This window comes from Leptonychotes weddellii, chromosome 6, assembly GCF_054177405.1.
Source record: "Leptonychotes weddellii isolate Sample4059 chromosome 6, ASM5417740v2, whole genome shotgun sequence".
NCBI classification, from domain to species: domain Eukaryota; kingdom Metazoa; phylum Chordata; class Mammalia; order Carnivora; family Phocidae; genus Leptonychotes; species Leptonychotes weddellii.
Window position 1 is genome coordinate 52,340,356 of NC_138374.1, and position 14,092 is coordinate 52,354,447.

The 14,092-nt window shown below is 35.7% G+C and overlaps 1 protein-coding gene across 2 annotated transcripts in view; it reads left to right on the top strand.

Annotated features, from left to right (window-relative positions):
- Positions 1-14,092, top strand: part of LOC102730702 (putative E3 ubiquitin-protein ligase HERC4) — a 93,822-nt gene that overhangs the window by 72,025 nt on the left and 7,705 nt on the right. For both annotated transcript variants that reach the window (XM_081824166.1, XM_081824167.1), the window contains 4 exons: positions 6,441-6,607; positions 7,243-7,309; positions 9,839-9,921; positions 13,620-13,803. In XM_081824166.1, the coding sequence (XP_081680292.1) occupies positions 6,441-6,607; positions 7,243-7,309; positions 9,839-9,921; positions 13,620-13,803 (501 nt within the window). The remainder of the gene's footprint in view (positions 1-6,440; positions 6,608-7,242; positions 7,310-9,838; positions 9,922-13,619; positions 13,804-14,092) is intronic.

A 14,092-nucleotide genomic window follows, 5' to 3' on the forward strand; every position in this document is an offset into this window, starting at 1 on the left:
AGAGATTTGTTATTTCCTTAGTTCTTGCTCTGAGGGTTACAATTAACACCTTATATTTATAACAGTCTAGTTTGAATTAATATCAACTCCAGTCGTATACAGAAACTCAGCTCCTAGAACAGCTCTGTTCCTTTCTTTATTATTCTCACACCTTACAGCTTTATACATTGTGCGCCCATTAATGTAGATTTATAATTATTTTATACATTTGAATTTTGAACCATATAGAGAAAATTACAAATCAAAAATACAGTAATTTTAACTTTTATATTTACCTGTATAGCTACCTTTAGCAGAGTTCTTTATTTCTTTGTATGACTTTGAGTTACTGTGTAAAGCATCCTTTCCTTTCAGCTGATGGACTTTAGCATTTCTTTTTTTGAATTTTTAAAAATTTTTTGTTATGTTAATCACCATACGTTACATCATTAGTTTTTTGTTTTTTTTTTTTTAAAGATTTTATTTATTTATTTGACAGAGAGAGACCCACAGCGAGAGAGGGAACACAAGCAGGGGGAGTGGGAGAGGGAGAAGCAGGCTTCCCGCAGAGCAGGGAGCCCGATGCGGGGCTCGATCCCAGGACCCTGAGATCATGACCTGAGCCGAAGGCAGACGCTTAACGACTGAGCCACCCAGGCGCCCCTACATCATTAGTTTTTGATGTAGTGTTCCATGATTCATTGTTTGCGTATAACACCCAGTGCTCCATGCAGAACGTGCCCTCCCCAATACCCATCACCAGGCTAACCCATCCTCCCACCCCCCTCCCCTCTAGAACCCTCAGTTTGTTTTTCAGAGTCCATCGTCTCTCATGGTTCGTCTCCCCCTCCGATTTCCCCCCATTCGTTCTTCCCTTCCTGCTATCTTCTTCTTCTTTTTGGACTTTAGCATTTCTTTAAGGAAGGTCTAATAGCAACAAACTCTCTGTTTTTCTTTATCTGAGATGTAAAATTCTTGATTGGCAGTTTTTTCTTTCAGCCCTTTAAATATGTCATCCCACTGCCTTTTGGCGTGCGTGGTTTTGAATTAGAAATCAACTGTTAGTCTCATTGAGGAGCCCGTCTATGTGATGAGTTGCTTCTCTTTTGCTGGTTTCAATACTTTTTATAATTAACTTTCAGTGCTTAGATTAAAATGTGTGTGAATGTGGATCTCCGGCTTGTCATAGTAGGAGTTTGTTGAGCTGCTTGGGTGTTAGATTTATGTCTTTTATCAAATTTAGAAAGTTTTCAACCATTTCTTCAGACGTTTTTTCTTCTCATTTTCTCCTCTCCTTGTGGCACTCTGCTGCTTGTATGATGGTATACCGATGGTATCCCACAGGTCTCATAGGCTCTCATCATATTTCTTCATTCTTTTTTCTTGCTGTTGTCCCACAAAGTGGATAATCTCAGCTGACCTATTTTCAAGTTTGTGGATTCTTTTTTCTGCCTGCTCAAATCTCTTATACCCCTCTAGTGAGTTTTTTGTTTCAGTTACTACTGTACTTCCCAGCTCCATAAACAAGCTTCTGCTGCTTTTCCATAATTTCTATCTCTTTATTGATATTCTCTATTTGATGAGACATTATTATTCTTTTCTCTCCCCCCCCCACTCCCCTGCCCCTATGGTTTACTTAGCTATTTGAGTGTATTTAAAACAGTTTATTTAGGGGCACCTGGGTGGTTCAGTCAGTTAAGTGTCTGCCTTCAGCTCAGGTCATGATCTCAGGAGTCCTGGGATCGAGCCCCACATCAGGGCTCCCTGATCAGGGGGCAGCCTGCTTCTCCCTCTCCCTCTGCAGCTCCCCCTGCTTGTGCTCTCTCCTTCTCTCTCAAATAAATAAGTAAAATCTTTTTAAAAATAAATAAATAAGGGCGCCTGGGTGGCTCAGTCGTTAAGCGTCTGCCTTCGGCTCAGGTCATGATCCCAGGGTCCTGGGATCGAGTCCCATATCGGGCTCCCTGCTCGGCAGGAAGCCTGCTTCTCCCTGTCCCACTCCCCCTGCTTGTGTTCCTGCTCTCGCTGTCTCTCTCTCTGTCAAATAAATAAATAAAAATCTTTAAAAAAATAAATAAATAAATAAATAAGTAAAATGAAACAGTTAAGTCTTCATCTAGAAAATCCAGTGTCTGGGATTTCTCAACAATTTATAGGATTTCTTTTTCTCCTATGAATGGGCCATATTTCTTCTTTTTTTGCATGCCTAATAAATTTTTATTGAATACTGGGTACTTTTTTTGTTGTTTGACATTTTTTGTTCCCCCCTCCGCCACAGTACCAACTATTCCTCCAGGTTTCTTTTATTTCTTTTTTATCTTTTTCTTCTGATCCTTGACTTTTTATTCACATTTAAGAATATGACACTGGGGCACCTGGGTGGCTCAGTTGGTTAAGCAACTGCCTTCGGCTCAGGTCATGATTCTGGAGTCCCGGGATCGAGTCCTGCATTGGGCTCCCTGCTCAGCGGGGGGTCTGCCTCTCCCTCTGACCCTTCCCCTCTCATGCTCTCTGTCTCCCATTCTCTCTCAGATAAATAAATAAAAAATCTTTAAAAAAAAGAATATGACACTAAAAAGCTACTTAGTTTGGGCATACACATTTTTTTTCTTTTTTTTCCCAAGTAGGCTCCATGTCCAGTGTGGAACCCAACACAGTGCTTGAACTCAGAACCCTGAGATAAGAGTCAGACACTTAATTGACTGAGCCACCCAGGTGCCCCTGGGCAAACACATTTATGATTTAAAGTCCTTATTCATAGAGTGATTAGGTATGGGCATTTCAAGGGGGAACCGTCAAATGTCAACGTATATAGTTTTTCACTCTTTGGGTTTTTTTACTCTTTGACTGCCAGTGTTCTAGTAGTGTTCTGAACACTGGAAAGGGAAGCTAGGATTCTCATTGTTAACTATATACACCTTCATTTGATCGTCTTGTTTTTTTGTATTTATTTGATGTTTTAAGTTTTTAAATTATGTTTTTAATTGAAGTATAATTGACCTTCAGTATTACATTAGTTTCAGGTATGTAACATTAGTGATTTAGCATGTATATACAGTACTCAGTGCTCACCATGATAAGTGTAGTTACCATCTGTCACTGTACAGAGTTATTAAAATATTATTGACTATATTCTGTAGGCTGCAATTTATATCCCTGTGACTTACTTATTTTATAACTGGAAGTTTGTACTCTTAATCCCCTTGAACACTTTGATCCCTTTGTGTGTTTTTTTTTTGTTTTCTTTGTTTTTAACATTTTATTTATTTATTTGACAGAGACACAGCGAGAGAGGGAACACAAGCAGGGGGAGTAGGAGAGGGAGAAGCAGGCTTCCCACTGAGCAGGGAGCCCAATGCAGGGCTTGATCCCATGACCCCAGGATCATGACCTGAGCCGAAGGCAGATGCTTAAAGACTGAGCCACCCAGGCACCCCTCCAGTGGTCAAATTAATCTTTTTCCTCTGTGATGTCCTATACTGCATTTAAGTTTAGAAAGTCCTTCTTAAATAGGGCAGATTGAATAATGTGTTAATCTATCTTCCTCCTGAAATCCCTCTAAATGAGAATAAAGGACTAAAAATGATAATAAACCCACAAGAAAAAAAAGTATAGGAGATTGTTTTGATATCACTAAAGAGATGTTAATATTTTAAAATATGAAAAGTAGACAGATGGCTGGTACCTGATTCAGTAAAGCAGAAGAAACTGAAACAGTAGCTTGTTAAGAGAAAAGCCAATGAGAAACAGGCTAATTTGTATTTCAGGCTGATGAACTGGAAGTACCAGAAAATACCTTTAAAGTCTAGTATCTAAGCTAGCTCAGCTGTTAAGACATTAAGACTCTGAAAGTCAGAGGTACTCAAGTAGGGTTGAAAATAGGATGAGTGGTAAAAGTCCCTTGCTTTTTTGGAAAGGATGAGCCAAAGTGGCTCTGGATTCTCAAGTAGGTGATATATTAAAACAAAGGGATTGGGGCTCCTGGGTGGCTCAGTCGTTAAGTGTCTGACTTCGGCTCAGGTCATGATCCCAGGGTCCTAGGATCGAGCACCGCATTGGGCTCCCTGCTCAGTGGGAAGCCTGCTTCTCCCTCTCTCACTCCCCCTGCTTGTATTCCCTCTCTCACTGTCTCTCTATCAAATAAATAAAAATTTTTAAAAAATAAAAAAAATTTTGACCACTGGAAAAAAATGTGACATTTATGCATGACAAAAGTAAGATTATTAAAAAGCATATAGCAGACTGGGATATATGTAACAAATATGACATAGGGTAATATTAATTCCTGGTATATGAAGAATTCAAATATAAATATATAAGAAAATGCTAGCGGCAGCAGCTCTCGTTGCCCATGGGTCCTCTCCCCGTGCTTTAATAAAATCATCTTTTTGCACCAAAGAAAGAAAGAAAACACTGGCCCCTGAAAGGTAAATGGGCCAAGAATACAAAGAGGCATTCACAAATACACACAAATCCCTAATTTGCAGTATCACTAATTAAAACAAATTTTCTTGTCTTTTTTGCGGGGGGAGAAGGGACAGAGGGGAGGAGAGAGAGAATCTTAAGCAGGCTCCCCACCCAGCATGGAGCCCGGTGGGGGACTCAGTATCACAACCCTGAGATCATGACTTGAACTGAAATCAAGAGTCAGATGCTTAACTGACTGAGCCACCTAGGTGCCCCAAGTTTTCATTTTTTAACTCAGATATAAATGTGTGTTTGTGTGTATTACAGATGAAAATATGGAAAGAGACATTTTCCTAGACTGCAGATGTCAGGGTAAATTGGAATAGGTGTGAACAAAAATAGCTTCGGGATATGCTTAGCTGTCATTTGACTTCAAAATTCTTCTTACAAAGCAAAATTTCTCCTAAGTAGATATTCCAAACTATGGACAAAAATATATGTAGAAATGATGGGGCGCCTGGGTGGCTTAGTCAGTTAAGCATCCGACTCTTGGTTATGACTCAGGTCATGATCTCAGGATTGTGGGATCCAGCCCAACTTGGGGATCCATGCTCAGTGCTGAGTCTGCTTGTGATTCTCTCCCTCTGCCTCTGCCCCTCCCCCCACCCTGCTCACACATGCACCCACTTGTGCGCGCTCACTCTCTCTCAAAAAATCTTTATATATATATGTGCAGAAATGATACCATCTTACTTATTTTGAATATTACTAGCTAGTTGGAATAACCAACATTTATTGTGCCTTTACCATGTGCTGCAGGAACTGGGCTAAAAGTATTTTACATACATTAATCCCATTTCATCCTCAAAACAACCTTATGAGATAAATATATTTTTATCTTTGAAAATACTGAGGCTAGATAGTGAAAGAACTAAGTCTGGAGCCCCAAATCTGATAAAAAATGTTTTTCTTTTAACTGTCATGCTCACTGAATTTTCTGTGACCATATATTGCTTCTTTAAAGATAGGGGGAAATAAGCATTGTTTTCAGTGACTTAATAATCTAAATGTCCAACTATAGTAAAATAGCTAATTTAGCAGACCTTGGTACTTTTATAAGAGTGATATGCAACCATTAAAATCATGTTCTCTGAGGCTGCCGGGTGACTCAGTTGAGCGTCCAACTCTTGATCTCACTCAGGTCTTGATCTCAGGGTCGTGAGTTCAAGCTTCACTGTGGAGCCTACTTTAAAAAATAATAAAATAAAATTACATAAATAAAAATCATGTTCTAGAAGAATATTTAATGATATAAGAAAATACTTGTGATTAGACAAAAGAGAAAACCTTAACTATGTTTTTAAATTATTTTTTTGAACTTATAGTGGTTGCAAATATATAAAAATATTTTTAAATCCTTGTTTCTGAGTGATTGGATTACAGGCATTTATTCATTTTCTTTATGCTTTTTGTTTTCCAAATTTTGAATGTGTACAATTATTTAAATCAGATTAAATGTTCTAATAGTCATTTCACTTATTAATTTAGTGCTTAGTGATGTGGAAATGCTTATATTTCTTGGAAAAAAGCCAATTGTGAAGTTATACATTTAGTCTGATCTTAGCTAGGTCTTTGTCTTAGAAAATATATTGGATGGAAATGTGCAGAAATACTAATAGTGATACTATCCCAGGGAGATGTGATTAAGAATGAGCTTTTTCGGGGCACCTGGGTGGCTCAGTTGTTAAGTGTCTGCCTTCAGCTCAGGTCATGATCCCAGGGTCCAGGGATCGAGCCCCACTTCAGGCTCCCTGCTTGGCAGGAGGCCTGCTTCTCCCTCTCCCACTCGCCCTGCTTGTGTTCTGCTCTCGCTATCTCTCTCTGTCAAATAAATAAAGAAAATCTTTTAAAAAAGAGAGAGAGAATGAACTTTTTCATTACTTATTTCTGTATGTTCAGAATTTTTTACTACAAGTATGTGTTTTTGTCATCAGAAAAATTTATTATTTTAAAACTTGGAGAAGACGTCTTTACTTTTTTTTCTGTTATTTTAGACATTTGAAGACAGTGATTTATTCCATTTGATTGGTGTTATCTGTGGATTAGCAATTTATAATTTTACTATTGTGGACCTCCACTTTCCTTTGGCTTTGTATAAAAAACTGCTAAAAAAGAAGCCATCCTTGGATGATTTGAAGGAACTAGTACCTGATGTTGGAAGGTTAGTAACAAAAAGTGACAAGGGTTTTAATAGGGAATGGGAAATGTACAGAAAGCTTTCCTTTTAGGAATAATTCTGTTTTGTTCTTGTTGAATTTCTAAAATAAACAAAAGCCCTTCTGATATTGGAGAACTCTTCATGTTACCCAGATCCAGAATTTTCTACTGAAAGACTTATATGTATAAAACCATTTGCTAAATTTTTAGTAATTTAACAATATTTTGCAAATATCAGATAATAAACTTAGGAAGGTAATGTTTCCTGAGAGTAGTTAAATGATTTATTTGGACTTCTGATTACCTTCATTCCTAGCTGGAATATGTAAAGTTTCTTTTTATTTATTACATAAAATGGAATAGAAATTGTATATAAATAAGAACAAATGTTGAAAATGGGTAGATATATGGCCTTTGTATTCAGAAGAAGAGATAAAAACCTTAGAGTGATTTTTTTTTCTTCAGAATTGTTCATTCGCTAGTCACCGTATATCTAGCATTCTGAAACAAATATAAAAGTATAGATTAATAAAAAGATTTTATCAAGAATGAATGAGAAATATATATTTATTCATAGCTAAAATAGTCAAAATACCCAATAATGTTTTACCTCAAAGAAACATGCATATTGTTTTGCAGAAGCATGCAACAATTACTGGATTATCCAGAAGATGATGTTGAGGAAACATTTTGTCTTAATTTTACGGTAAGATGGAAAGACAGAATAGCCTGATTATTCATCATCCCTTTTATTTAACAGCTGTGCCTTATGGCTTTGGGGTTGTTTTTTTTTTTTTTATTTTGATGAGTGGAATTCTTAACCCTTTAGCTAACATTTATTGAGCATTAACTATATGCTAGTCACAGTACGTACATTACTTCATTTAATCCTCATAACAGTCCTATGAGATTAGTATTATTATCCTTATTTTACAGATGAAGAAAACTGAAAACAATCATTACATGTCAATAATAATATTTATACCCAGGCCTGTGACTTCAGAGCCTAGTGCTCTATCATTATGCTAAAGATCCTTTATAAATGCAAGAGGACCTCTTTATTCAAGTATTCATTTTTGAGTCTGAAATTACAAGAATGTTTAGAGAAGCAAAGGTTATTGTACATTAGAATATTCAGTAATGAACTTACCACTTAAAAGATTAATTCCTACTCAGACATCCCTTTCTGCTTCACACTAATATTTGTCCTTGCCCATTTATCTTACTTTGGAAATGACGTACCACAGTGAAAATGCAAATATGTTGGAATGTTATTTGGAAAATGAAATTGCAAATCTTGTCAAAGATACAGAATTTTGTTAATTCAGTGAAAGGGATGTTGAATAACTTACCCATCCAAATGCAAAGCCATTGACAAACGAGGACCTGGCAGAAGTAGACAGTTGACAAAGAAGAGAAAATCAGCAAGGATTATGAGAAGGCACTTCAGAATGGAATGATTTGAATATTATAAATTAATCTCTTGGGAAAATGGTAAAACCTTTGGTTTTCTTTCTTTTTCTTTTCGTTTTAAAAACATTGTGTATTTGTTTGTCCATCCCTCCCCCCCGCCCCCCGCCAAGAGTCCTCTTTATGATCTTGAGGTCAGATCTGACAAATAACCATATTCTGCTATCCCACAATTTGCCAAAAAATACTATGTGCCCCCATCAAAAAAGTTTATCCATTTTTTTATCATTTTAAGAATTGGCACATAGTACAATTGTAAGAAAATTTGGTAGATTTAAGATGAAATAAATGAACTTATTTTAACACATTTTTTTTTTTCCAAGAAAAAAGGTCCTCCTTGGGCTTTCTCTATTTACTATGAAATTTTTAGTTCCCCATTTCAACTGAATGGTTGGTTTTCCAATGGTTTAATTCTTCAATTCACTTTCACTTATAGCAGTATCAATTATCTTTGAATCTTTATTGATTATCTCAATGGACTGAAACATTGGGTTCCAAACAATATAATTTCTAACTTATCAATCACCAAGTTTGTGAATGGTTAGTATATTCAAGAACTATGGTAATTTAAACATTCCTTCCCACTGCCATTTCTTTCACAGAAATTTTTAGTGGCTCTTTATTGCTTGCATAGCAATAGATCAATAATGGCCTTCAAAAACATTTGTAATATGACTTTCTAACTTACATTGTATCCCTCCATTCATATCAAGTTTTATCATGTCACACAGTATTCTCTCACATACCTTATCTTTCTGTTTTTTAGGGCCATACATTTTCAGAACTTGGTATTTACTCTCATACCTATCTTACCCAATCTCTGTGCTCAGTCAGAAATCCTGTCCCGTCTCAGTCTTTTGAGAACCTACTCATCCTTCTAGGTGCTTTTCAAATGACATTTCTTCCTTGAGGTCTTCCATATTTCCTCCGAAGTGAGTGTTCTTCTGTGGTCTGATAGCGTTTTGTTCATGTCTCTGTTATAGCATTTATTTTATTATAAGAAGTTGTTTACATAACACATTTCTCCTCTTTAACTAGATAGTAAACTCCACAGCAGGGATTTATTCATCTCTTATCATCCCACTGCCACCACAGTATTTTCTAGATAGCAGGTACTAAAAGAAAATGTTCTAATAGAAGAGAATAATATTCCAAAAAGAGGGACTAGAAAAAGATACAGATGTGGGATTGGTAATATCAGTAGGAAAATTAGCAGACTTACTGTAAGGGAAATAAGTTTAAAAATAATTGACTGTCTTTATAAATCCAATTAATAGCTGGATCCAATTAATACTGGAAAAATCACCTGTGATCAAGAATGCAAACAAGGCAGATATTAGGAATACAGTAGTAGTAGCTGTCAATGTGAGAAGAATGCATAGCTGGTCTGGGCTGCATACATTTTGACACTTAGATTCTGTCATGTGTACAAGGAAAACATCCTTTCTAATATTTTACTCCTGTAGTGATTGTTCTAAAAAAGTTTTACACATAATAAGTACTCAGTTTCCTGTTCTTAACTAACCAAACACTTGGTAATTTGTAATTAACTAGTCACGGTAGGATTTCAAACTACTACAGAGGATGAAAATTTCTAGTTGTGGCTTTATGCAGAATTCACAAATAAGCTTATGGTAGTAACAGAATTTTACCTCAACTTTATTCTTATATTTAATGAGGGAAAGTTAGAATATAATAATAGGTTATTAAAATCTAGTAAGTTTTGAGTCTGACATTGACTTTTTTTAAAAATTTAAATTAATAGATCACAGTTGAAAACTTTGGTGCAACAGAAGTGAAAGAGCTGGTTCTAAATGGTGCAGACACAGCTGTTAACAAACAAAATCGGTAAGTGAATTATAGCAGCATCAGTGGTAGTAATAAGATTCCGTAGGCATTTTTCTTCTGTATATAGAAACTTGTCACAACCTTAAGTTTTTACTCAGATAAAACTTACTTTTTGAATGGTTAGTAAGGAAGTAACTGCCTTTTGCTTCTGAAATCCCTTTAAGATATTACTAAAGTTTGGGATAAAAAGATCATAAACAAGCAAAACAAAGAGAAGGTAGAGGGGACAACAGCAAACTCATTTTTGGAAGCTAGAAAACAGGGGTAACTAACTTTAGCCAACCAGAGAAAGCTGCAATATAAGATGGACTGGGAGCAGCCAAGAATCCTGGCAGCCAGTTTATATTGCAGCACAAAGCCTTGGGCATTGAGAATAAAAAATGTTAGAAAGTGTATGGAGTTCAGGGGAATGCTGGAAACAGAAAGATTGCTGTTATAAAAAGCAGTTAGAAACCCATTTTAATTAGCACAGTAGCCTGGGCAGATGATCAGAAATTTATCTTCTGGGGAGATTGAACTAAAGGGCTTTGGATATCCTGGGGGTGGGGTGGGAGGCTTCGAAGAAGACTTTGGATTTGAGTATAGATAGACACAGCCAGGGGGGTAAGAGGCAGAACTGAAAACAAGTGGATTGAGTCTACAACCACCCCGCCTTGGTACTGTATTTTGGAGGATTCTTTGGATACACTCTCTCACTTTTAAATATGAATGGATAGCCAAAGATTGATAGCCCTTCAAAACAGTTGAGAATGTCAAGGAAAGAGAAACAATGCAGGATGAAGAACAAAACTTCAAAAGAAACTGTAATCAGTATTCATCTATATGGACTAAAAATTATTCACTTAAAAATCAAAAATTCAATTAAAAATTGAAAAAAAAATTCACTGAAAGAAATTTGTCAAAGAAGTGGTACCAAAAAACTTTCCAGAATTGAATGACAGGCCTTAAAAGATATGCCTTAAAATTGAAAGCATGGAAAGTGAGAGGAAAAAAAAAAAAGACCTACCAAGGCAAAATAGAATTTCAAAATCCCAGGGGGGAAAAAGGATCCTAAAACCTTCCAGGAAAAAGAAAAAAAAGCATGCTATATACAAAGAATTAAGAATCAGAATAACATCAAATTTCTAAAGAATGACACTGAAGCTAGGAGATCAAAATTCTGGGAAAAGATTATTTTTTAACTTCAAATTCTGTCTCAAGACTATCAAGTATGTGAGCGTATATAAAAACATCTTCATGCATCCAGAGTCTCAGAGAAATCTACTTCCAGTGCAGTTTTCTCAGGAAGTTACGGGAAGATGTGTTCTACCAGACAAGGAATTAAACCAAGTAAGAGAAAGACACAGGATCCAGAAAAATAGGATCCAATATAGAAGAGAGGCAAAGAGAATTCCTTCTGCAGGAACAGCAGTGTGTAGGTTTAGGAAGAGCAACCAAAGTGGGTGAAATCAAGAGGATGGAATACAAATGATGCTCCCTAGAGTTGAATGAGTCTAAAGGAGATTGACATTTCTGTTGAAGTTAGGGATGAAGTAGCAAATTAGGGAAACAATTGACTGCAGAAGTTCTTTTTAAGAAAAGGCAGGTAACCATAAAATATTCTAGCTTAATTCTGAATACTATTTATAGTCATAAAAATGTTAACTTTAGTGAATAGTGAACCAAAATTGTTATAATGGAAGGTTTTGGGGAGACAAAATGAGAATGGGGCAACTAAATAAAAGGTAAATCCTTATCTTCCACAATAGATAATCAGTTCATTAGATTATATTTTAAACTGAAAATTAAGGAATAACAATATAATTAGGTTGTTGAAGTTTGAAGGTAAATATCAGAAGGAATAGCAAAAAGTTAAGAATTTTCCTTCGAATATCTGGAATTTCTAAAGGTGCAAGACAGAACTGCTTCGTTCTCTACTGTGTAGAGCTAGCTTATTGGCTGTTGCCAGGGACTTTATCCAAATGGTTATTATCTTAGTTCCGCTACTTAGAAGCTGTGTAACTGTAGGAATGTGTCCATGCCTCAGTCTCCTTTTCTGTAAAATGGGATGGTAAATTGTACCTGTTTCATGGGGCTATTTTGAGGATTAAATGAGGCAATAATTCTAAGATGCTTAGAATAGTACCTAGCACATGTTACGTGCTCAGTAAATGTTGGCTGTTAGTATTACTATCTGACATTTTAAACTGTACATATGTCTTCCTTTGATAAAAATAAAGCTGTTTTTAAAATAATGTGAAAAAATTTAGGTCTTTCTAACTATCCTTTCTTTTAAAAAAAAATCTTGGTTTTGAAAAACTGATTTAGAAAGGTTTTTTTTCCTGCTTTTAAAGTCTCTAGTTTTTTATCTAGTTTAGAAATAATTTAAAGAATTTTTATCTTTGTATTACCAGTCCTAGTTAGATAATGAAAGTGTTGAAGATAAAAATGTTAGCACATAAAATAATTTAGCCTTTTGTGTTTAAGGCACTTAACTAGTACAGATAAATTTCACTTTCCAATTAGATGAATTATAAAATTATGCCATTACAAAATTATCTGCTTTTCATCAGAATCTAATAGCATATGCTACTGATTTTTCCTTAGGCCTGCCCAGTTTTACAATGGTCTCCTTTAACCTTTTTTTCCTCTTTGTAAATTCACTTTGGAATTATTTCATAATTTGCTAAGATGATTATCTGTAGATAACTGAATTTGCCAATATTCCCATTTGTAGAATTATCCTTTTTAATTTGGAAGACAGGAATATAAAATATTGAAATCCTCTGGTACCCATTCTCATTATTTGTTTGACTAGATAGCTGCATAAAATATTTGTGGCTAACAGAACAAATTGAATAAAACCGTAGTGCAATTACTGGATTACTGGGTAAAGGGACTTTTTTCTTTTATAGTTTCCTTTTCTATCATAGTGATAACAGGCAGGAAAAAGCATCAGAAGTGTTTGTGTGTGTATGGGTACATATGTGTATACACACATACTTTTGAAAAGAAAACTGTACTTGTAATATTTAATGATTATCCTAAAAGAGTGCTTAATAAACCTTTCAGGTATTTAGTTTTTAAAATAAATTTTGTTGGGACACCTGGCTTGCTAAGTCGATAGAACATGTGACTCTTAATCTTAGGGTCATGAGTTCAAGCCCCACATTAGGCATAGAGCCTACTTAAAAAAAAATTAAAAAATAAATTTTGTTTTCAGATCCCTTGAAACCCGAGGAAGAACAGACTGTTGTTTGTCTAATAGTCTGAATCCCAAAGCTCTCATTTTTTTATCACCTGATATTTTTAACAGATGACTCTCTTTAGGGATACATGTGGAGTGGTGCATATAAATCTCAATAGTTTGTGAGTATTGAAAAATTATTTTGATAGGCATTTGTGTCGTCATTCTTCCCATTAGGAAATGACGCATTAGGAAATGACGTTTCACTTTGGAATAGCCTCATTTACATTGGGCTGTGAATGATAAATTAAGTCTACATGCCTCCTAGATAATACTGGATTTTTGTATAGAAAGAATAATAAACTTCTCATTAAAGACTTTGTCCCCTTAGAATCCTAGTCATACTTTTCTCAGTTTTAAAGATAAGTAACAAAAAGTACAGGAGCACTCAAACTTTTAATGAGACTACGTATCTATTCTCCATAAAAAAAGATTTTTATATTCTGTGCCATGTGTGCCTTTTCATTTCTAGGCAAGAGTTTGTTGATGCTTATGTGGATTACATATTCAATAAATCAGTGGCTTCCTTGTTTGATGCTTTTCATGCGGGCTTTCATAAGGTCTGTGGAGGAAAGGTCCTTCAACTCTTCCAACCAAATGAACTACAAGCAATGGTTATTGGAAATACAAATTATGATTGGAAGGAACTGGAAAAGGTAGGGGAAAACAAATCTATGAAATTGTTTTAATGGAAAGGCAAAGGAAAATATGGTTTATTGATGGAAAAATTGGCCTCTCGCTTACTGTTTTTTTTTTTTTTTTTTTTTAAAGATTTTATTTATTTGACAGAGAAAGACACAGCGAGAGAGGGAACACAAACGGGGAGTGGGAGAGGGAGAAGCAGACTCCCTGCCGAGCAGGGAGCCCGATGCGGGACTCGATCCAGGGACTCCAGGATCATGACCTGAGCCGAAGGCAGTCGCTTAACCAACTGAGCCACCCAGG